General features: G+C 39.4%; 1 protein-coding gene across 23 annotated transcripts in view; it reads left to right on the forward strand.

Annotated features, from left to right (window-relative positions):
* The window catches only part of CELF2 (CUGBP Elav-like family member 2), a 713,329-nt gene that overhangs the window by 68,602 nt on the left and 622,239 nt on the right, over positions 1–22,488 (forward strand). For 3 of the 23 annotated variants that reach the window (XM_082254357.1, XM_082254359.1, XM_082254362.1), the window contains exon 1: positions 16,982–17,298. The exons of 17 other annotated variants lie outside the window; for them this stretch is intronic. In XM_082254357.1, coding sequence (XP_082110483.1) covers positions 17,225–17,298 — 74 coding nt within the window. In that variant the 5' untranslated portion in view covers positions 16,982–17,224. Of the gene's footprint in view, positions 1–16,970; positions 17,299–22,488 lie in introns of those variants that run through there. 3 more of the 23 variants (XM_082254369.1, XM_082254352.1, XM_082254361.1) reach the window with 3 other exon arrangements.

A 22,488-nucleotide genomic window follows, 5' to 3' on the forward strand; every position in this document is an offset into this window, starting at 1 on the left:
TACTTTAACAATCCTGTAGCTGACAAGTTGTCACCAACAACAGAATCACTAGTGGGACATGGCCATAAAAGTCAGGATTTCGTATCTATATACTTGTTTCGGGTTAGGGGACTAAAGTATTGAAGGCATAGTGGCAGATTGATGACCAGTGAACTGACATAGAGAGAAAGAGAGGTCATCACGGTTAAAGTACAGCTGCCATGAAAGAAATATATGGGCCTCCCCATATTTCTTTCATGACGGCTGTACTTAAACTGTGGGTCCTCTATCTCCATGCCATTAGAGATAATGTATTTTCAGCTTGTTTATCAAAACTGCCCTGTCATCCATCCAGCTGCTTTAAATAATATTTTTGTGCAGAAGCAAATCGTTTCTTTTTTCATATGAGAACAAGCTGTACTACCTTTTCATCAGAAGATATCTCATTTTGTATCACCACTTTCAAGTACAACATCAATCCACCACTTGCAGAAATGAACGCAGTTGCAGTAAAAGTGCTATACATGACGTAGGGCTGGAGACGAGAGATCAATCCACCGGAGCTCCAGGGCTAGCCTCCTGTCTTGGCTTTTTCTATAACTTTTGGCTGTGGCCCAAAAACTTTAATCACACTCCCTCCTACTGCCAGGGTTGAAAAACAGGAAATGAGAAACATGTACAAAAAAAAGGTTTATTGGACTTGAAAAGGCCATCGTTAAATAATAAAAAAAGGTCAACCAATACAATATTAATACAATTGCAAACAATTTAAAACCAACAATCATTGGCCTAGATTTAGAAGCTCAGGCCTATCTAAACCACCATATATCATAAATTGAATCTATTCAACTCTAAAGATGGCCATACATTATAAAATCTGATCTTCTTTAGATCTATCAACAAGTACGCTATATTGTCAAAAGTATTGGGACACCGGCCTTTACACGCACATGAACTTGAATGGCATCCTAGTCTTAGTCTGTAGGGTTCAATATTGAGTTGGCCCACCCTTTGCAGCTATAACAGCTTCAGCTCTTCTGGGAAGGCTGTCCGCAAGGTTTAGAAGTGTGTCTATGGGAATGTTAGACCATTCTTTTAGAAAAGCATTTGTGAGGTCAGGTACAGATGTTCATGTGCGTGTAAAGGGCGGTGTCCCAATACTTTTGACAATATAGTGTATATACTAAAAAAGGCATGCATTATTGGAAACAAATTGATTGGATAGTTTAGGTATGTTCTCATTTCATACAATTTGATTGTACAATCTCCTTTGAGGCAGTCATATATGGATCAAAATTCGGACGGTTCAGCAGGGACCAGCTGGATTTCAATCCATGTATGGGCAGGCTGGTTTTACACAAGTCGACTTATTTTTTTATTTATTTATTTCAGGTACTTATATAGTACCGTCAATTTACACAGCGCTTTACATATACAGTACATTGTACATTCACATCAGTCCCTACCCTCAAGGAGCTTACAATCTAAGGTCCCTAACTGACATTCATACATACACATACCAGGGCCAATTTAGACAGAAGCCAATTAACCTACCAGCATGTCTTTGGAGTTATAAAAGTTTCCCCACTGTCAGAACAGAATAGGTCTGCGGTAGGGATTCCCCCATCCACATTGAGTGTGTAAATGGGGGAATCAAGTAATTTTCTTTGTTCAATCCATTGGTTGAATAAAAAAAAAAAAAAAATGACTGATATTTGGCCAGCCTTAAGCAATAGATTATGCAATTTAATTTAGTTCAATCATGGAATGCCCCCTGCTGCGCTATTTTATTCTATTCTGACAGCAGGTTTCCCTGCTGTCAGAATACAAAGATCCCTGCAGGCAGCTATAGCCACCAGTAGTAATCACACGAGCAGTCTGGTTGCTCAGTAATCAATCGATGGATCGACTTTGGTACAACCAGCCTACCCATAGATGGACCAAAATTCAGCAGGGACCAGACAAATTGTGATTCATCTATGGCTAGTCTTAGATCTACCAACAAGTATGTACTACAAGGACCTGCATGCCAAATTCATTGAGTAGATGGTGTGTTCTTATATTACATGGTTTTGGTAGATCCAGGTTTGGTTGTATGATTAGATTGTATTGCATAGGGTGACCCTTAGCTGAATAACTGTTGAAGCCCTCAGGTCAGGATTATAATATAGTTACAATTACTATACATTCAGCTGTGTTTACATTTCTACCATAGTTATCATGATCAGACGATACACCACAAAGGTCAGGGACTGGGAGTAGGACCAGCAGGAAGGCAGGTCAACATAATGTGATGACCTTTAAAAGTATGATCCTTGTGTTATATTATTGATGTAAAGAAGCCCATAAATAATTTTGTGGGATGAGGCCAAGCAGTACAGATGCTAGGATATAGACCACGGCTTTTATTCAACTGCTTAATGTTTTTATTGAAGAGGATGATTAAAAAATCAGATATGTTTGCAATAATATTGTATAAAATATGGATGATAGACAATACTAACAGTTACCTTTGTACCTGTGTGCTCTGCCTGGGGCCAGCCCAATTTCTCATCACATTTATTGAGAGAGCTGGATGATTGGGCAAATATAGAGTGAAAAAAGATTTCTAGAATTAACACCTGGTCTCAGCCCATGCATGATGTTAGCACATCACCAGCCTACTATATAGACAATCTCCTGCATACTATATGAAGAGATCAGATTCTGACATCACATGGTGGCCATATGGGCTTCCATATTATTATCCAATTGATCAAATTAATCAATTTTGTAAAAATCGAAGAGAAAAAGCTTCCCTTCCAATTGGTGTAGACTTGATCTGGATTGGATTTGATTAAACTGAGTTGATCGGCCAGGACAGAAAATTATCGTTTTGCATCAATTGGCAGATGCTTTGGTCTTTCATTTGATCATATTTCCATAAATTAAATAACAGAGATGCAGTTAGTAATTTATGATCCTAGTGGCCGTACACACGATCCAAAAATTGGACGATTGATCGTCCGTTTTTTTTTTTTTTGCATGCTAGTCGCATATCGAAAATGGAGAGGTTACTAAAGTTATGAAAGTTCTCGTACGACTAGATAAAAAGTTGGAAGTGATGTAATGTATTGTATCTGTATTTGTATTGTATTTTCGGATGATGACTGTGCTGATTAAATGAAAATCGTACGATCTGGTATCATACAGGAAACATTTTAGTGCTGGTCCGATCAGATAATATCAGATAAACTGTCGTGATCAGCTCTTGAAAGCTCCGATTACCGTACGATCGGTTCGAAAGCGGTATTTTTTGTCTGATTTTGGGATCATGTATATGGGCCATAAGTTAATATCGTATCTTAAAGTGTTACTAAACCCACAACAGTAAAATCAGTCTGTATATGCAGTAAAGCATACTTGTTCTACTCACTGTGGAACCTAAGGGGTTTATCCTGTGCACTGTGTAAAAAGGCTGTTTGATCCTGTCTTCTCTTATCCTCCCTTTCTTTTACTGTCCCCAGTCCACCTGCTGATAGCATAGAGCTTTGGAGGCACTCTGCACATGCTCAGTTTAATGTGTATTGCTAGAGAGTGTTTTGTTGGGGGGGGGGGGGTGCATATGATCAGCACAGGACCAATCAGCACTGTCTAGACAGAAAGTCAGTGGTCATGCAGCCTCATGGGACAGTCAGAGCAGAGTGAAAACTCCTCCTACAAGCTTTAACCAGTGTTCGGCCAGACACTGATAGAAGTAATACGACTGCTATATACTGCTGATGAAAGGTGTTTAGCTGTTTATATTTACTAAAATAATTGCATAGTTACATAGTTACATAGTTACATAGTAGGTGAGGTTGAATAAAGACAATAGTCCATCTAGTTCAACCTGTGTAGGTGTGTGTGGCTGTAATCATCTCACATACCCCTGAATGTTCTGATCCTTGAGATGTAAGTCTAAGAGTCTTTTGAAAGCCACCATACTACCCGCAGAAACCACCTCTTGTGGTAGAGAATTCCACAATCTTGTTGCCCTAACAGTAAAGAACCCCCCGCGTTGCCTGAGGTTAAAACGCTTCTCCTCTAATCGCATTGTATGCCCTCGAGTCCTCATGCAATCCCTTCGAATGAACAGCTTTTTTTCTAAGCTGGGATCCCCATTAAGATATTTATAAATTGCTATCATGTCCCCCCTCAGACGTCTCTTCTCCAGGGAGAATAAATCGAGCAATTGTAGACGCTCTTCATAGTCAAGGTCCTCCAATCCCCTAATTAGTTTAGTTGCCCTTCTCTGGACTCTCTCCAGCTCCAACACATCCCTCCTGAGGACTGGCGACCAGAACTGGACGGAATACTCCAGATGCGGTCGGACCAGAGTTTTATAAAGTGGAAGGATTATAGTCTTATCTCTGGAATGCATCCCTTTCTTTATGCATGCTAATGTTCTGTTGGCTTTGGCAGCTGCCGCTTGACATTGCATGCTGTTTCCTAATCTATCATCAACCAAGACTCCCAGATCCTTCTCCATTTTTGATTCCCCCAAGGGCTCCCCTCCTAACGTGTATTGTGTTTTATTGCATTTCTGTGTACTGTGGGAGGCCAGATATAGGGAATGCAGGGTCCTGGGTTTAGTAACACTTTAATCATTGATCGCAATCTACTTCCTCATATAGGGCATATTGATCGATTGGGTGGTTGACTATAGATATAGATATCATGGGCGTCCGCAGGTAGGGGCAAGGGGGGGCAAATGCATCCCCCCCCTGAAATCTCAACTTCCCCTTTAAAGTGGTTGTTAAGCCACTTGATACCATCCTTTCTGGTCTGTTTAATAATCCTGTGTGCCCCTGTGTCTGTGTTTTAAAAAAATAAGGCGTTTTTTTACCAGTTTTCAGAGTGCCGAGCACTGCTCACGTGGCCCGTTGGCACTAAAAAGGGGCGGAGCATGGATGACCTTAAAATGAAGCCCCCCTGAAAAAAGTTCTGCGGATGCCCATGATAGATATATCCCTATAGATATATAGATATAGATATAGAAATATAGATATTTCTATCAGATTGATCAGAAAAGAAATTGATCATTAATCAAACATGTATGGCCGCTTTTACAACTACTTTGATTCACTTTACCAGCGTCAAAGACATTTGATGAATCCACAGACTCTGAAATGAGTTGACTTATCTCTATATAGTAACAGCTTTGTAAGTGTACATAAGTGAAGGGTCTGATGTGTTGCTTTTCAGGATTTATTTACATGAATACGTAGGGCCTATTTTCTTGGGAAACATACAGCTTCTTTCAAGTGCACAGGATTAACATCTTCTCTAGTGGATTAAAACAACTTCAAAGCATGCAGGAACAGAATTTAAAAAGGATGGGGTTATTAGGTATATCTCTAATATGTAACATCCAAAGGATGTAACTGTGATATAACAAAATGTGTATTTACAGATGACCTTTTCTAAAAAAGGTAATATACAGCACATGTCGTATCATTAAACATCTTGCATGGTACTGTATACGGGTGCCTGTGTGAATAAAAAACATAAAAAATGAAAAGCATTTGGAAAATGTAGATTAGGAGTTTTTTCTTCCGTTTTTTTTAGTGCATAAAACAATGTAAACTGTAATTTTGTTGCTATTTGTAGCACTGAAAACATACGTTGGCAATTACTTTTCTTGGCATGCGTTAATTAGTCTGCATGTTAATAAAAGCTTGTGCATGGCTTAAAAGCGTATGTGGTATATATTTTGTGTGTTAAGTAAATACACATGATCAGTGGATGCTTAGTCTTCGGGCATTCCACTGAAAGAAGTCTCATGTTAAAGTGAAGGTTTCTATGCATTAAAGTGTTACTAAACCCAGAACCTGCATTCGCTATATCTGGTCTCTCACTGTACACAGAACACGGAAATGCAATTGTTTTAGTAAATGTAAACTGCTAAATACCTTTTCTCACCAGCAGTATATAGCAGTCTTGTGACTTTTATCAGTCCCCGGTAAAGCTTGTAGGAGGAGTCTGCACTGAGCTGTCTGCACAGTGCTGATTGGCCGTATGCTAATCACATGCACTCTCCCGAGAAAAACATTTCAGCAATACACACCAAACTGAGCATGTGCAGCCTGACTCCAAAAGCTCTGTCTTGCCTGGACCTGTTCTAGAGTCAGTGGAAGAAGGGGAGGATCAGAGAAGACAGGGGAAAACAACCATTTTACACAATGCAGAGGATTAACCCCTTAGGTTCCACCGAGAGTATAAGAAGCATGCCTTACTGTATATACAAACTGTTGTGAGTTTAGTGAAACTTTAAGATAAAAAGGAGCCCCCCTCAGCCCCCCTAATTCTTACCTGAGCCCATCTCAACATCGCTGGATTGGCTGTCCAAGAGACTATCCCTCCTCATTGGCTGAGACAGCAGCAGGGCGCCATTGTCTCCTACTGCTGTCCAATAAAGTCAGTGAGCCAATGAGGAGAGAGAGGGGACAGGCCAAACCACGGCTCCATGTCTAAATGGACACACAGAGCAGCGGCGCGGCTTGGGTGCCCCATAGTAAGCTGCTTGCTGTGGGAGCACTCATCAAGAGTGAGGGGCCAGGAGCACCGGCAAGGGACCCAAGTAGAGGAGGATCAGGGCACCTCTGTACAAAACCACTTCACAGAGGAGGTAAGTATAACATGTTTGTTATTTTTAAATGAAAAAACTAGACTTTAGTATCACTTTAAGCTGTGCTGACACTTTCCCTGGTGGGGTCTTCTGTGGGAGTCATTGACAGGATGGAGGGATTTGGCATCATTGCAGCACAATTTTAAGCTGGCCACAGATGGGAAGAATTTTGAACAAAAATTCTTGAAAAAGAAGGTTCCAAGGCAGGCCATAGATTATGCAATTATGTTTCCTTAAGCCACGGGTTGAAGGAAAGATAATTGTTCAATTCCCCTACCAATACAGTCAGTATTGATGGGAGAATCAAGCAATTTTGTTTCTTACAACGCTCCCACTGCAGTATTTTATTCTGACAGCAGGAGATTTCCCTGCCATCAGAACACAATGATCACTGTCGGCGGCTATAGCCACCGGCAGTAATCACACACGAAAAGTCCTACAGGCTGACTGTATTGAAGTTGGTCAGTAGACCGACTTCAGTGCAACCAGCATGCCCATAGATGGATAGAAATTAATCCAGTTCAATTTAAATTGGGCTATGACCGGCATAAGAATGCCCATTTGTTTTTCTTTTTATTAGTGGGTGAAATCCAGGTTCCTTTTTGACCACAGTGAAGAGAAAATTTGAAGGAGCAGGTTGGAAAACTTTCCTTGATTGAACAGATTTCTAGCAGTGTTTTTTTTTTATAAAGTCTATTCGTTCCAAAATCAAATGGTGAAAGCAAACAACATTTTTCAAATGACAAATTTTCTGAGAATTTTGTACAAATTTTCTGAGAATTTTGTACAAATTTTCTGAGAATTTTGAACAAATTTTCTGAGAATTTTGTACAAATTTTCCTAGGATTTTCCTATGAATTTTTGGTTGAAATTCTATCCAACTCTGGCCAGCGTGACAGATCCTAAACATAGATACAAAGCATTACAATACATGAGAATGTATGGAGTGCTGCTTGTTTATACTGAGCAATTAGACCTGATACCAAACACCAAATGCCTTGCAGCACTGACTGCATGCCAGAACAAAGCACTGGGATCTACCCACTGGCAAGGATATGTAAACCTAAAAAAATGAAAGACTCTTATTTTTTTCTTTAGTCACAGTTAAATTGTATGTAAATCCTAAAAAAATAACTCAAAGGATATCTAAACCCAAGAACTAAAATTGATCGTATTGCAGTTTATTGCTCCTTAGCTGTGGTGGCTGCATTTGTTTTTCACACGTGTTTTTTTCCTTTATTTTGACCTCTGGAAGATTTACCCCCCCCCCCCCCCCTTTCATGACCAGGCCTTTTTTTTGCAATATGGCACTCTGTTACTTTAACTGACAATTGCACGGTCATGTATTACTGTACCCAAAAAAAAACATATGTCCTTTTTTCCTACAAATAGAGCTTTCTTTTGGTGGTATATGATCACCTGTGCGTTTTTTTTTTTTGTTTTTTTGCACTATAAACAAAAAAACACAGACAATTTTGAAAAAAAAAAAAATAAAAGATTACTTTTTGCTATAAACAATATCCAATAAAAATATTAAAAAAATGTAATTTCTTCGATTTAGGCCAATATGTATTCTGCAACATATTTTTGATAAAAAAAAAAAAATCCCAATAAGTGTATATATTAATTGGTTTGCACAACAGTTGTAGCATCTACAAGCTATAGGATATTTTTATTTTTTGTTATTTTTTATTTTTAGGTAATAGTGGCGACCAGCAACTTATAGCGGGACTGGGACATTGTGGCGGACATTCTGACACTGACAGACACTTTTGACACTTTTTGAGGACCAGTGACATTAATACAGTGATCAGTGCTAAATATATGCAATGCCACTGTACTAATGACACCAGCTGGGAAGGAGTTAGCATCAGGGGTGATCAAAGGGTTAACTGTATGCCTAGCCTGTGTTTTACTAAACTGTGGGAGGTACTTCTAACAGGAGAAGGCATGGATCCATGTCCCTGCTTTGCAGAAACACAGGATCCATGCTTTGCCTCCTGACAGAACGTTGATCTGCCTTGTTTACAGATCACAGCCCTGTCTGTGTATACAGCACTGACTGTATGCAATGACAAGGGGTGCTGGGGTGTGCTGCAGGGTCTATTGCTACTGGCTGCGGGGGGATCTTTTCTAGCTGGAGGGGATCTATCCTAGCTGGATGGAATCTATTTTTGCAGAAGGGGGGGTCTGTTGTTGCTGGTGGGGGAGTTATTATTGCTGGGGGTGGGTCTTATATTGCTAGGGGGGTCAATTGTCTCCAGAAGAGATCTACTGTTGAGGGAGAGGTCTATTGTTGCTAGCTGCTGGATATTCTATTGATGCTGAGATCTGTTGTTACTGCCAGGAGTCTATTGTTGCTGGGGGATTTATAGTCACTGCAGGGAGGACTTTGTTTTGGGTGGTCCATTGTTGTTGGAGGGGTTCTATTGTTGCTGGGGGTGGTCAATTGTTGCTGGAAGAGATCTACTGTTGAGGGAGGGGTCTATTGTTGCTGGCTGCTGTTAAAACAAAATTCATTAAACATTAATCCCTTTAAATCCCATGTAACTCTTCACACCGGTCACTAACGTTTCAGTTGCGTTTTTAAAAGTCCTGTTTGCTGCGATTTTGGTGTATGAAAACCAAAAACACACCTTCCCATTGAAATGAATTGAAAATTGCATCAGTGTGAACCATGGCTAAGTACCGGTTTACACATATGCGATGTTGGACATCGCATGTGACTTGCAGCGCACTGCTCAGAAAATCACATGCCATGTCTGTGCGTTGTGAATTCAGCCATACAGATTGTATGGCTGAATTTGCATCGCATTCTGACCAAAATTGCACAGGTCCCTTTTTTTGGTCTACCCCAGAACTGGATCGCATGGGTGTTCACACTTATGCGATCCCATTCATGTCCGAAATTGACAGTTTGCACTGCGATATGCAAACTGATCTGGGGGTGTCGGTAACTTTGTATTGACAGCCCCAGCGATTTGCATATGGCAGTGTGAACTGCAGGCGAGTTGAGTGCGATTCAGGAACCCGCAGTGGATTCGCAGGGTTCCCACATCGCATATGTGTGAACCAGCACTAAAGAACTGTGAAGCTGCAATAAGTTACATTTTGTTACATATTTTGTTCCAAGATTTAAATACATTCAAAATATCATATTTCATGTGTTCTTATTATTGCCATTGTGAATAGCTAATAAATATCTGGCAATTCCGCCAACATTGCTTTCTGTATTGGGCTGACATCGCTAACCATTGATTGCAAATCCCAGAATTTTCAGCATAGCGGTGTGCACAGGGTGTGCCAGGTGTGCCTGGGCACACCCTAATCACCCTGTGCTGCACAGATTTCCCCTGCTGCTTGGCTGCAAAGAAAGGGGCTGGGGATTATTTATCTTCAGTCCCTTCTCTGTCTCAAAATGGAGACATCAGGGGGTCTGTTTAGACTCAATATTTCACCAAAGCCCCCCAACGGGGCTTCTAAAAAAAAAAGTAAACAAAAATAATAAAGAACTAAAGTAAAAAAAATTGTAAGAATTCATGAAATTGTAAAAAAGTAATACAAAAAAAATGATAAAAATAAACTACTGACATCAATCTCTGTCCTACTGACACCGACCACTGCTCTACTGACACCAACCTCTGCCCCATTGACATTGTCCACTGCTCTACTGACACCAACTTCTGCTCCATTGACATTGTCCACTGCTCTACTGACACCAACTTCTGCTCCATTGACATTGTCCACTGCTCTACTGACACCAACCTCTGCTCCATTGACACTGGCCACTGCTCTACTGACACCAAATTCTGCTCCGTTGATATTGGCCACTGCTCTACTGATACCAACCTCTGCCCCATTGACATTGGCTACTGCTCTACTGACACCAACTTCTGCCCCATTGACATTGGCCACTGCTCTACTGACACCAACCTCTGCTCCATTGACTCTGGCCACTGCTCTACTGACACCAACCTCTGTCCCATTGACATTGTCCACTGCTCTACTGACACCAACTTCTGCCCCATTGACATTGGCCACTGCTCTACTGACACCAACTTCTGTCCCATTGACATTGTCCACTGCTCTACTGACACCAACTTCTGTCCCATTGACATTGTCCACTGCTCTACTGACACCAACTTCTGTCCCATTGACATTGTCCACTGCTCTACTGACACCAACTTCTGCCCCATTGACATTGGCCACTGCTCTACTGACACCAACTTCTGCCCCATTGACATTGTCCACTGCTCTACTGACACCAACTTCTGTCCCACTGACATTGTCCACTGCTCTACTGACACCAACTTCTGCTCCATTGACATTGTCCACTGCTCTACTGACACCAACCTCTGCCCCATTGACACTGGCCACTGCTCTACTGACACCAAATTCTGCTCCATTGATATTGGCCACTGCTCTACTGATACCAACCTCTGCCCCATTGACATTGGCTACTGCTCTACTGACACCAACTTCTGCCCCATTGACATTGGCCACTGCTCTACTGACACCAACCTCTGCTCCCTTGACATTGGCCACTGCTCTACTGACACCAACCTCTGTCCCATTGACATTGTCCACTGCTCTACTGACACCAACTTCTGCCCCATTGACATTGTCCACTGCTCTACTGACACCAACTTCTGTCCCATTGACATTGTCCACTGCTCTAATGACACCAACTTCTGCCACATTGACATTGTCCACTGCTCTACTGGCACCAACTTCTGTCCCATTGACATTGTCCACTGCTCTACTGACACCAACTTCTGTCCCATTGACATTGTCCACTGCTCTACTGACACCAACTTCTGTCCCATTGACATTGTCCACTGCTCTACTGACACCAACTTCTGCCCCATTGACATTGTCCACTGCTCTACTGACACCAACCTCTGCTCCATTGACATTGTCCACTGCTCTACTGACACAAACTTCTGTCCCTTTGACATTGTCCACTGCTCTACTGACACCAACTTCTGTCCCATTGACATTGTCCACTGCTCTACTGACACCAACTTCTGCCCCATTGACATTGTCCACTGCTCTACTGACACCAACCTCTGTCCCATTGACATTGTCCACTGCTCTACTGACACCAACTTCTGCCCCATTGACATTGTCCACTGCTCTACTGACACCAACCTCTGTCCCATTGACATTGTCCACTGCTCTACTGACACCAACTTCTGCCCCATTGACATTGGCCACTGCTCTACTGACACCAACTTCTGTCCCATTGACATTGTCCACTGCTCTACTGACACCAACTTTTGCCCCATTGACATTGTCCACTGCTCTACTGACACCAACTTCTGTCCCATTGACATTGTCCACTGCTCTACTGACACCAACTTTTGCCCCATTGACATTGTCCACTGCTCTACTGACACCAACTTCTGTCCCATTGACATTGTCCACTGCTCTACTGACACCAACTTCTGCCGGATGACATTGTCCAATGCTCTACTGACACCAACTTCTGTCCCATTGACATTGTCCACTGCTCTACTGACATTGTCCATTGCCCTACTGCCCTATATTTACACACAAATGCATGTGTGTTTGAGCATTGGGGTGCACACCTTAATGCAATAGGCTGCGTATACCTATGGATGTCAGCATGCATGTCCTTTCTCAGACTGTGACAACACAATGGGTGTCTGCAGTCCTGTTCTCACACTGTGACATCACAGGCCAACATGCCCTCCTCTTCTGCCCTGCCATAGAATGACTGACAGCTGCACCTGCTGTGGCATTGACCATGCGCCTTTTTAAGCAGCGCTGATGGCAGAGATATTGCAGTGCAGTGCAGTGACTGTTACTACAAACCCATAAAAAAAGTATTTAGCACTTTTTATTTTAACAATATTGATGGCATTTGTTATGTTATATAACTCTACTGATATCATTCCTTGCTTTACCAATCTTTACTTTAGAAATGCTAACCACCAAGCACTACCCATTGGCACGAATGTGTATTCAGTCCAATTATCACACAAGGGATTTAGCTATTTATACCTATGTGTACACCCACGCACACACACCCACGCACACATATACATACACACACTCATTGAAACAACAACACAAAATTCATGTTTTAAACATTAGAGTACATATGATTGTAAGCTCTTTTTGCATTCCTTTTCATATATATTCAAGTTGTAAAGCGCTGCGTAAACTGTCGGCGCTATATAAATCCTATATAATAATAATCTATATGTCCTGACTCCTTCCGCATTTTCACTTGAAGTGCTGCAGATGTTGGTGTTGTTTATTGGTAATAATAATCATAATTACTTCCTATGCCATATAAAAAATACTGTACAGGCACAATGTGCTACCACACTTATTCAAAGCCTTTGTAAACACTGTTTACAGCGCTACAAAAAATGTTGGTGTTATTTATTAATATTAATAAAGATAATCAATGCATTATATGTATGTTACATTTTTGTTATAAGGCTTATGCTGCCCATTCATTGTTAGTTTGTTAGCAGCAGGCTGAAAAAAAAAAAAAAAGATTCCTCCATCCACAAAAATGAGAAGGAATGGCTGCCCGCACACTGCAAGGGTTAAATGCTCATTTTGGTCTACTAGGGGAATAAGAAAAGTTATTTTTCTTACCTGATCCTCCACTCCTGTAGTCTCCTCTGTGATCAGTCCCCTCTTCTCCCCTATGCCCTGGTGGTTGCAGGTCCTCTGACATTATTAAGACCAATGCAGGATCCATATACTTGCACTGGATGTGAGGGTGCAAAGGAACAGCCCACCGCTGGAGCATTGGGGATTTCCAGCTGCTGGGGGGGAGAGGAGGATCCCCCACTCCCACAGGCTCCTCTGAGATCAGTCCCCCAGCCTCTTCTCCCCTATGCCTAGGTAGTTGTAGGTCCTTTGACAATATTAAGACCAATGCAGGATCCATATACTTGCACTGGATGTGAGGATGCAAAGGAACAGTCCTACGCTGGAGCATTGGGGAGTTCCAGCTGCTGGGGGGAGAGGAGGATTACCTACTCCCACCTGCTTCTCTGCGATCAGTCCCTTAGCCTCTTTCCCCTGTGCCCTGGTGGTTGCAGGTCCTCTGACATTATTAAGACCAATGCAGGATCCAAAAACCTGCACTGGATGTGAGGATAGAAAGGAACAGTCCACCACTGGAGCATTGGGGAGTTCCAGCTGCTGGGGGGAGAGGAGGATCCCCCACTCCCACAGGCTCCTCTGCGATCAGTCCCCCAGCCTCTTTGCCCCTATACCCTGGTGGTCGCAGGTCCTCTGACATTATTAAGACCAATGCAGGATCCATATACCTGCACTGGATGTGAGGATACAGATAAACAGTCCACTGCTGGAGCATTGGGGAGTTCCAGTTGCTGGGTGGATTGGAGGATCGGGTAAGTAAAACTGCTTTTCCTATTCCTAGACCCAAAAGATCATTTAACCCTTGCAACAGCTCCACTGCAAGGGAAGATTTTTATGTTCCCTGGAGCTGAGCTTTCAATGAACACAAATAGGTAATATCAATAATATTAATATTAAATACACCAATTCTAGCCTGTAAAAAACAGCCTTACTGACAACTTGATAAGGTGGGCTTTAAATGAAATTCAAATAGTTGATAATAATTTTTATTATAATAATAATAATAATGATAATAATGATAATAATACATCTCTTTTAAGTATATTATTGTACAGACACATTATTATCATTATCAGTACAGAGCTTATTAGCCTTTGCAATCACTTCATACAGTGCCACAGAACATGTTAGTGTTATTAATTAATAATAAAAAAGATAATAATAATAATCAATACTTTATATGTAAAAAGCAATGCACAGCTACATTTTTTTTACAATTATTTATAGACTTTGCAAACACTTTATACAGCGCTACAGAAAATGTTAGTGTTATTTATTATTATTATTATTATTATTATTATTATTTTTTATTATTATTATTGTTATTATTATTATTATTATTATTATTATTAGCAATAAAGACACTTTACGTGTGAAAAAATGAATGTACATTTACATTTTTGTTACAACACTTATGTATAGCCTGCGCAAACAGTCTTACTGGCAACTTGATAATGTGGTCCCTAAATTAACAGAAATAGTTAATAATACTTCCTATATATAAACTTCTGTACAGGCACAATGTGTTAAAACACTTACTTATAGGCTTTGCAAACACTATACAGGGATACAGGAAATTGTTGGTGTCATTTATTACTAATACTAAAAATATTAATAATAATAATAGAGATGATAATAATCAATACTTTATATGTATAAAGTAAAATACAGTTACATTTTTGTCACAACACTTATTTGTACCCTGTGCAAACCCTTTATGCAGCGGTACAGAAATTGTTGGTGATATTTATTAATAATAATCATCATTATCATCAATATTTTATATGTATAAAATAATATACAGTTACATTTTTTGTTACAAAACGTATTTTATACCCTGTTCAAACACATTATAAAGTGCTACAGAAAATGTTGGTGATTTTTATTAATATTAATAATAATCAATACTCGATATGTATTAAGTAATATACAGTTACATTTTTATTACAACACTTATTTTGTAGCCTGTGCAAACACAGAGAATGGTGGTAATACAGAGAATGGTGGTAATATTTCTTAATATTAATAATAATCAGTACTGTATACAGTATGTCTCAAGTAATATACAGTTACATTTTTATTACAACACTTATAGACTACAGTCTGTGCAAACATTTTACAGAAAATGTTGGTGATATTTATTATTAATAATCATCATCATCAACATAATCAATACTTTATATGTATATTGTAATATACAGATACATTTTTCTTACAACACTTATTTATAGCCTTTGTAAACACTTTATACAGCGCTACAGACAATGTTGGTGATATTTATTATTATTAATAATAATCAATACTTTATATGTATCAAGTAATATCCAGTCATGTTTTTATTACATTACTTATAGCCTATAGCCTGTAGCCGGTGAAACGCTACAGAAAATGTTGGTGATAATTATTATTAATAATAATAATAATAATCAATACTTAGTGTATAACATAATATAGAGTTCCATTTTTGCTACAGCACTTATTTATAGCCTTTGCAAACACTTTGTACAGCACTACAGAACATGTTGGTGATATTTATTAATAATAATAATCAATACTTTATATGTATACCATAATATAGAGTTTCATTTTTGCTACAACACTTATTTATAGCCTTTGCAAACACTTTGTACAGCACTACAGTGATATTTATTATTATTAATAATAAAACTCATCAATACTTTATATGTATAACATAATATAGAGTTTTATTTTTGCTATAGCACTTATTTATAGCCTTTGCAAACACTCCACAACAGCGCTACAGACAATGTTGGTGGCATTTGTGAATATTAGCTATAATTACAACTTTATACGTTTATAGGGGCATTGGCATACAGTTCCATTTCTTGTTACAACACCTTTTTGCACCCTGTGCAAACACTTTGCACAGCGCTCCAAACAATGTTGGTGGCATTCATGAATATTAGCTATAATCAATACTTTATACGTTTAAAGTGGCATACAGTTCCATTTCTGTTGCAACACGTATTTTCACCCTGTGCAAACATTTTGCGCAATGCGCTCCAGCCAGTGTTGGTGGCATTTATGAATATTAGCTATAATTAATACTTTATACGTTTAAAGTGGCATACAGTTCCATTTTTGTTGCAACACGTATTTTCACCCTGTGCAAACATTTTGCGCAGCGTTACAGACAATGTTGGTGGCATTTATGAATATTAGCTATAATTAATACTTTTTACGTTTAAAGTGGCATACAGTTCCATTTCTGTTACAACACACATTTGCACCCTGTGCAAACACTTTGCACAGCGTTACAGAAAATATTAACTTTTTTTTATTATTATTTTTTTATTAATAATAGTAAAGATAATGTTAATCAATACTTTATAAACATAAACGAATGTACGGTTCCCTTTTTATTTTTACAATACGTATTTCTAGCCTGCGTGACTCCCGGTAACTCGATAAGGAGTGCAAACAGTTAACGCGCCATGGTACAACTTAGCAGAGATGATAACTGGGCCAGCATAGCCGAAAGGGTTAAGGGATGGCTCTCTGCTTCTATTACACAGAAGATATGCGTGCGTTCCCTCCAGTGCTCTGTACAGAGGATTTTCTGCCATGCACTGCTCTCCTATAGGCCCTCCACACTTGTGTAATGAAGTGGAAGTCTTAATGCACTGGTGATAAAAAGGGATGGGAGTCATGGAGGGGTTAAATGAAGCTGCAGTAGGAAGGGAGCTCCGCCTCTGCTTTCAGCACCTGGTCCTCTATAGACAGTTGCCTCAGCAGTAGATTTCAGAAGGGATTGGAGGAAAACAAGAGGGGGAGAGAATGTGACAACTGCCGGCTCTGGCTGCTGCCTTGGGGAGGCCTCCCGCACCTGTCCCTGCCTGTCTCTTGGCCAACACTGTTGTTGAATCAGACAAGCAGAGAAACATTCTTATTTGCCAGAGCAGAACGGCGTGCAGAAGCAAGAACATGACTTCTTCATTCAAGCTGGATTTTCTTCCTGATATGATGGTCGATAGCCGTTTGCTAGTTTCTGACAGAATGTAAGTACAGAGCCAGTTATCTGACAGATCTAGAACTGTGCCATGCTGCATTAATGCCACATTGTTCTTGTGTGTAGAGCGACAAGAGAGTAGAGGGGGGATAGGATAAAAAAGAGCCATCTCTCATCCTGTAGTTGCTCCAGGCTACAGAGTTTTTTAGGGAGTGATTTGTGCTTTCAGACATCTCCACTTCACCCTGCATAAGTCATGCATTTGCAATCACTTTGAATTTCTTAATGATGTGTTGCTAATTTTCATAAGGAATGTGCTGATCTGATAAAGCGAGCAAAAAAGAGGGCTGGATTTTTTTTTTTTTTTTTTTTTAGCCACTTTCTGTTTCTACGCTGTGAGAAATGACATTATTCTTAGTGCTTCCACCAGTGCCCTGAATTACAACACATTTTTTTTTTTTTTTTTTTATTGTGCTCAAGTCCTGCTAGAGATGATGCTTGTGGATGCCAGTTACGCAGTTTAATCCAATGAGATACACTGGGATTTTTCCACCTTATGATTGGCTACGGAGATAAAGATTAGGACAGCACATGCTATTAAAACCTCCTGCTCAAGTCGCGTCCTATTCCTATAAAGGTGAAAATCTACGATAGTTTCCCCCCACTGTCCTCCCTGAACCGGATATGTGACTACAAACTAGAGTGACACTGTTATGGGATCTCATGAGCTAAGTGGGGATTTACATCGGAATGTGACAGCCCTTTTTTTATTGTCACAAGAAAACATGAATCTGTCATTAGTGTTTACGGGAATCAATATTTACACGACGACTTTTAACGGTTTGCCGTCGCGACGCTCGGCATTGTTTCAAAAAGTTATGGCGCTGCTAAATATTATTTTCGTGCCAGGAGAAAATAATTGCAAAACATTTATACAAAGCCACTTGAACACATCCACATCTGTTAACTCCCATAAAAGTCTTTATAGACGTGCTTGCGCGGTATGGAGTTACCATAAACCTTTAAAGTATTGCAAAGAGGACGCGGGCCGAGGGTTAAAAAAAAGCAACTATAAATATAAGCAAGCGTATGTTCTAATAAGTGACAGCCATGATTCATCTTTATGTCTTTTCGCAAACCCTACGAAGGGCCGTTCCAAGTTTTATGATCAATTTTACTGGCAGCAAAACTTTCCCCACCGGTGCTTGCTGCTTTCCTAAGCACATTAGAAGAGGAGCCTTTGAGTGGAGAGATTCAATGCTAGTCTATTGTTTAAGCGTTTGAGCCATAGGGGGTTGGGGAGCATAAGGCTTTTATGTGTTAGCCAACTTGTATCATACACAATATGTCCTCTATAGCACTGTATACTAAACTGCCTGTTTAATAACATGAGCTCATAGAGAGCAGTGGAGGGGTCGAGGTCGAAGAATGTAGCTGTGCCTTCAAAAAATGATAAGCATGTGATGCACAGGACACGAGGACCATTCATAACCTGTTAGGAGCCAAGAGAAAGCTTTTGTAGACTGTACTGTCCCTAGGCTGACCAACTAGTTCACTACAGTGCCAAGCCCCCCCCCCTACCCCCGGACAAGAAGGGGTTAACTTAATAAATAATTACACATTTGAGGTGAACATGAGGTCATGCTGAGTATTGTCTTTCACCGTAACACTTCATTGTGTTTATATCATCTGGTCTTACACAGGTGAAATAAATACCGTACAACTACAACCGCCTTAAGTTCAAAGTTCTAGGAAAGGTTCAGCGTGTGTTTGCAAAAGTGCAGCTATTTTAAGGATTTTTTTTTTTTTTTTTCGATTTTTTCTTTTCGGAGGAAAATAAATACTTGGGAACTGTTACCAATTGCTTGTTTTTTTTTTTTTTTTGGTTTTATTTTTTTGCGCTGGAGGCTGTAATGCGATCATTATCTGTGTAAACAGCTTGGAATCTGAAGATGATCTATGACCCGTCATCAAAACTGTACTTCTAGTGTATGAGAGTTATTTGACTTGTGTTGGCTACACTGAGATTGTTTTCACGGATTATCATGATTTCCATCATTGCATGCCATTAAGACATGACACGAGCAAGTGTACTGTAAAAGATTGTGTGGAGGGTTAACATCATTCAGAGAGTTACTAAACTGGTTACACAAGGCTTTAACTGTTGAATGGAGCTGTCAGGCTTGTTAAAGCAGTTACTTTTTTTTTGGCAAACCGTTATAATGGTTGGTAAAAGGGAATAGGCTATGTTTGATGTTATGTGAGATGACAAGGATACCATTATTAAAGGTTTCATGTCTGGGATAGAATGTGGGAATGTCAGTGCTATCTCATAATCCTTACCTTTGCTTGCATCTCTTCCTTTTATTAATGCCAATGTTCAGTCTGTATGGGTTTTTGGTGACTTTTTATACCCTATATGTGGCATTCAAAAGTAATTTGCCATATTAACTTTTAAGCATAAATGAAATGCAGGAAGTAAAGACAGGAGGCAGTTTTGCTTATTAAAAGCTAAAAACAGGAAGGTTTTGCTTATTAATATATTTTTAGCATTGCTGTAAATCACAGAGATTGCCTTAATATGGAAGACCTGTGACTGGTGGGTTAGGCTGGCCATACATGTTCAATTTTCACCTGTGACTGGTGAGTTAGGCTGGCCATACATGTTCAATTTTCACCTGTGACTGGTGGGTTAGGCTGGCCATACATGTTCAATTTTCACCTGTGACTGGTGGGTTAGGCTGGCCATACATGTTCAATTTTCACCTGTGACTGGTGGGTTAGGCTGGCCATACATGTTCAATTTTCACCTGTGACTGGTGGGTTAGGCTGGCCATACATGTTCAATTTTCTTGTACAATTTTACCAAAAACCATATAATATGAGGTCAAAGCTCAACAACGCTTTAAATTGTATTCAATTAGGCAGGCCTTTGTACTACATAATTAAAGGTAAATCTGAAGAAAATTGTTAAAAAAAATTGTAAGAAAAATGTATAATGTGTGGCCAGCCTTAGTATTGAAGTAGTGCTGTTAAACCCTACATGGGAATCAAACATAAAAAAACACACACACACATAGAAACCATCTAAAGTCATAAGCGTACACTTATGAATATATAGCAACACAATCGTTGACATATTTAGAATTAAAAACTGCATAGAGTCGCTCATCCAGATTTATTATAGCACTCATTTTACGTATAGCTAACTTTGATAAGCGTTTACTATTTATTTTAAAACGGTTGTTTCAGCACTGGGAGACTTGTAATCGAAGTTGCCATGTAGAATAAGGCTCAGTAAAGAAGTTGTCCTAACACTAATGTGAATATTACACTCTGCTGATGATCTGAAAAGCTTGGAAGATATATAGCTTCTCGGAACGCTTCATTTGTCATCCAGACACATAACTGCACTGACTAAATTTGAAGCTGCTATCATTTGTCCATAAAACGGAAATAAATATGTATTGGTGGAACTCTTGTCTTCCTCTGATGTGTGTTGTGCTTGTAATTCTGGCCGCTTGCTCTACAGTTGTTTGCATTGATTCCCATTCATAAATTGGCAGGAGAGTACATCTTAATGTGCTATTATATTTGTAAGTGTAAGCTGCATCTGGTTATGAGTGAAAGGGTTTAGAGATTAATTGTAGCTTCTCAGGGTCATCCGCTGTTGACAGCATTTGTCATCTGGATAAAATGTAATTTGCAGTGGGGAGCAAGTGGTATGTAACATGAATTAACTGCACCTTGGCCTTTGCCCATAGCCTTCTATATGAAACAATTTTAGAGATAAGTACCATAGCCGACTATCTATCTATCTATCTATCTATCTATCTATCTATCTATCTATCTATCTATCTATCTATCTATCTATCTATCTATCTATCTATCTATCTATCTATCTATCTATCTATCTATCTATCTATCTATCTATCTATCTATCTATCTATCTATCTATCTATCTATCTATCTATCTACCTTAATCACTATAAAAGTTTCTGTTCCAAAAAAATACACAAAATGTAAAAAAAGAATATATATATATATATATATATATATATATATATATATATATATATATATATATAAATATACATAGTTTACTTTGGCGTTCACCAGTATAATACTACAGTACATGGGAGATTGCCTTTCACTCAAGCACATTTGTTTCCTGTTGCTTCCAGATAAACCTTGAATAGTTTATGTTCATTGATCACAAGACTTAATCAGGGAAATCAAATACTCTGTGTGTGGCCAACACTGTAAATGAGCCATCTAACTTTTGTGTTTACTCAGCATATATTTTAATGTGGCTCACACGTAAGTTTCGAATGCTTTATTTTGATATGGTTAAAGTTCTTCAGTTTTTCTTGACTGAAGCATTTTAAAGCAAACATGGAATCTGCAATAGGGTAAAACAGCTGCTTATGGCTGAGCAGAGGCACTAATGAATAGCAGCAGATACAGTGCTCTGTAATGTCTGTTAGTTTTTTGCAATATTGCTAAGTAGGCATAAAAAATGTTGGACTTAAAATTCTGCAGGTGTTCACTTGTAAAACCACTGAAGCTCTAAGAACCATATAGCCTTTCAGCAGCATAGAGAGTATTGTGGCAAGGTAGGGGACATTCAAGCATTTTAACTTCCAAGTATTGTGAATTATCTGATACTGCATGCAGCTGTTTCTATGAGGAAAAAAAAAACGTTACGAAATATAATCCACCCTCAGAGCTGTGCTTTAATCTTTATTACGAAGAACAGGTTCATAAAAAAAAGGCATTGGGCTTCAGTTTATTTCTCCAAAGATTTGGAAATTGTGAAAGCAAAAAATATTTTTATTGGCTATTGGTCCATGGTGCTGCTCACACTGCTCCAGAGCCTAAATGGCAAATGATTAACACCATTATATCAAGGAAAGTCAATATTATGTTATAATACTTATATACTGTATTAGGGTTTATGTTTATGTGTAGTATTCTAGGTTTTTTTACATGGTTTGTGTACCTTTTTGGTATACATTTGACCGGTTCAAGGGGTATATGTTGCACATTTTCATGGGAATTTCGGCCCAGTACAGCAAAAGAAATTAACTGGAATTTGAATGTGCTTGATAACACTTTCATAGTCCTCCTCAGCAGGAACTAAGTGATACGAAAGCTTTATTGAATAGTGCAAAAGGGAGAGCAGAATGTCCAACATTCACCAACCCAAAGCAACCAACCAGAATTCACTTACCAGAAA

Source organism: Pelophylax lessonae (assembly GCF_965119305.1).
Source record: "Pelophylax lessonae genome assembly, chromosome: 4".
Lineage (NCBI taxonomy): Eukaryota > Metazoa > Chordata > Amphibia > Anura > Ranidae > Pelophylax > Pelophylax lessonae.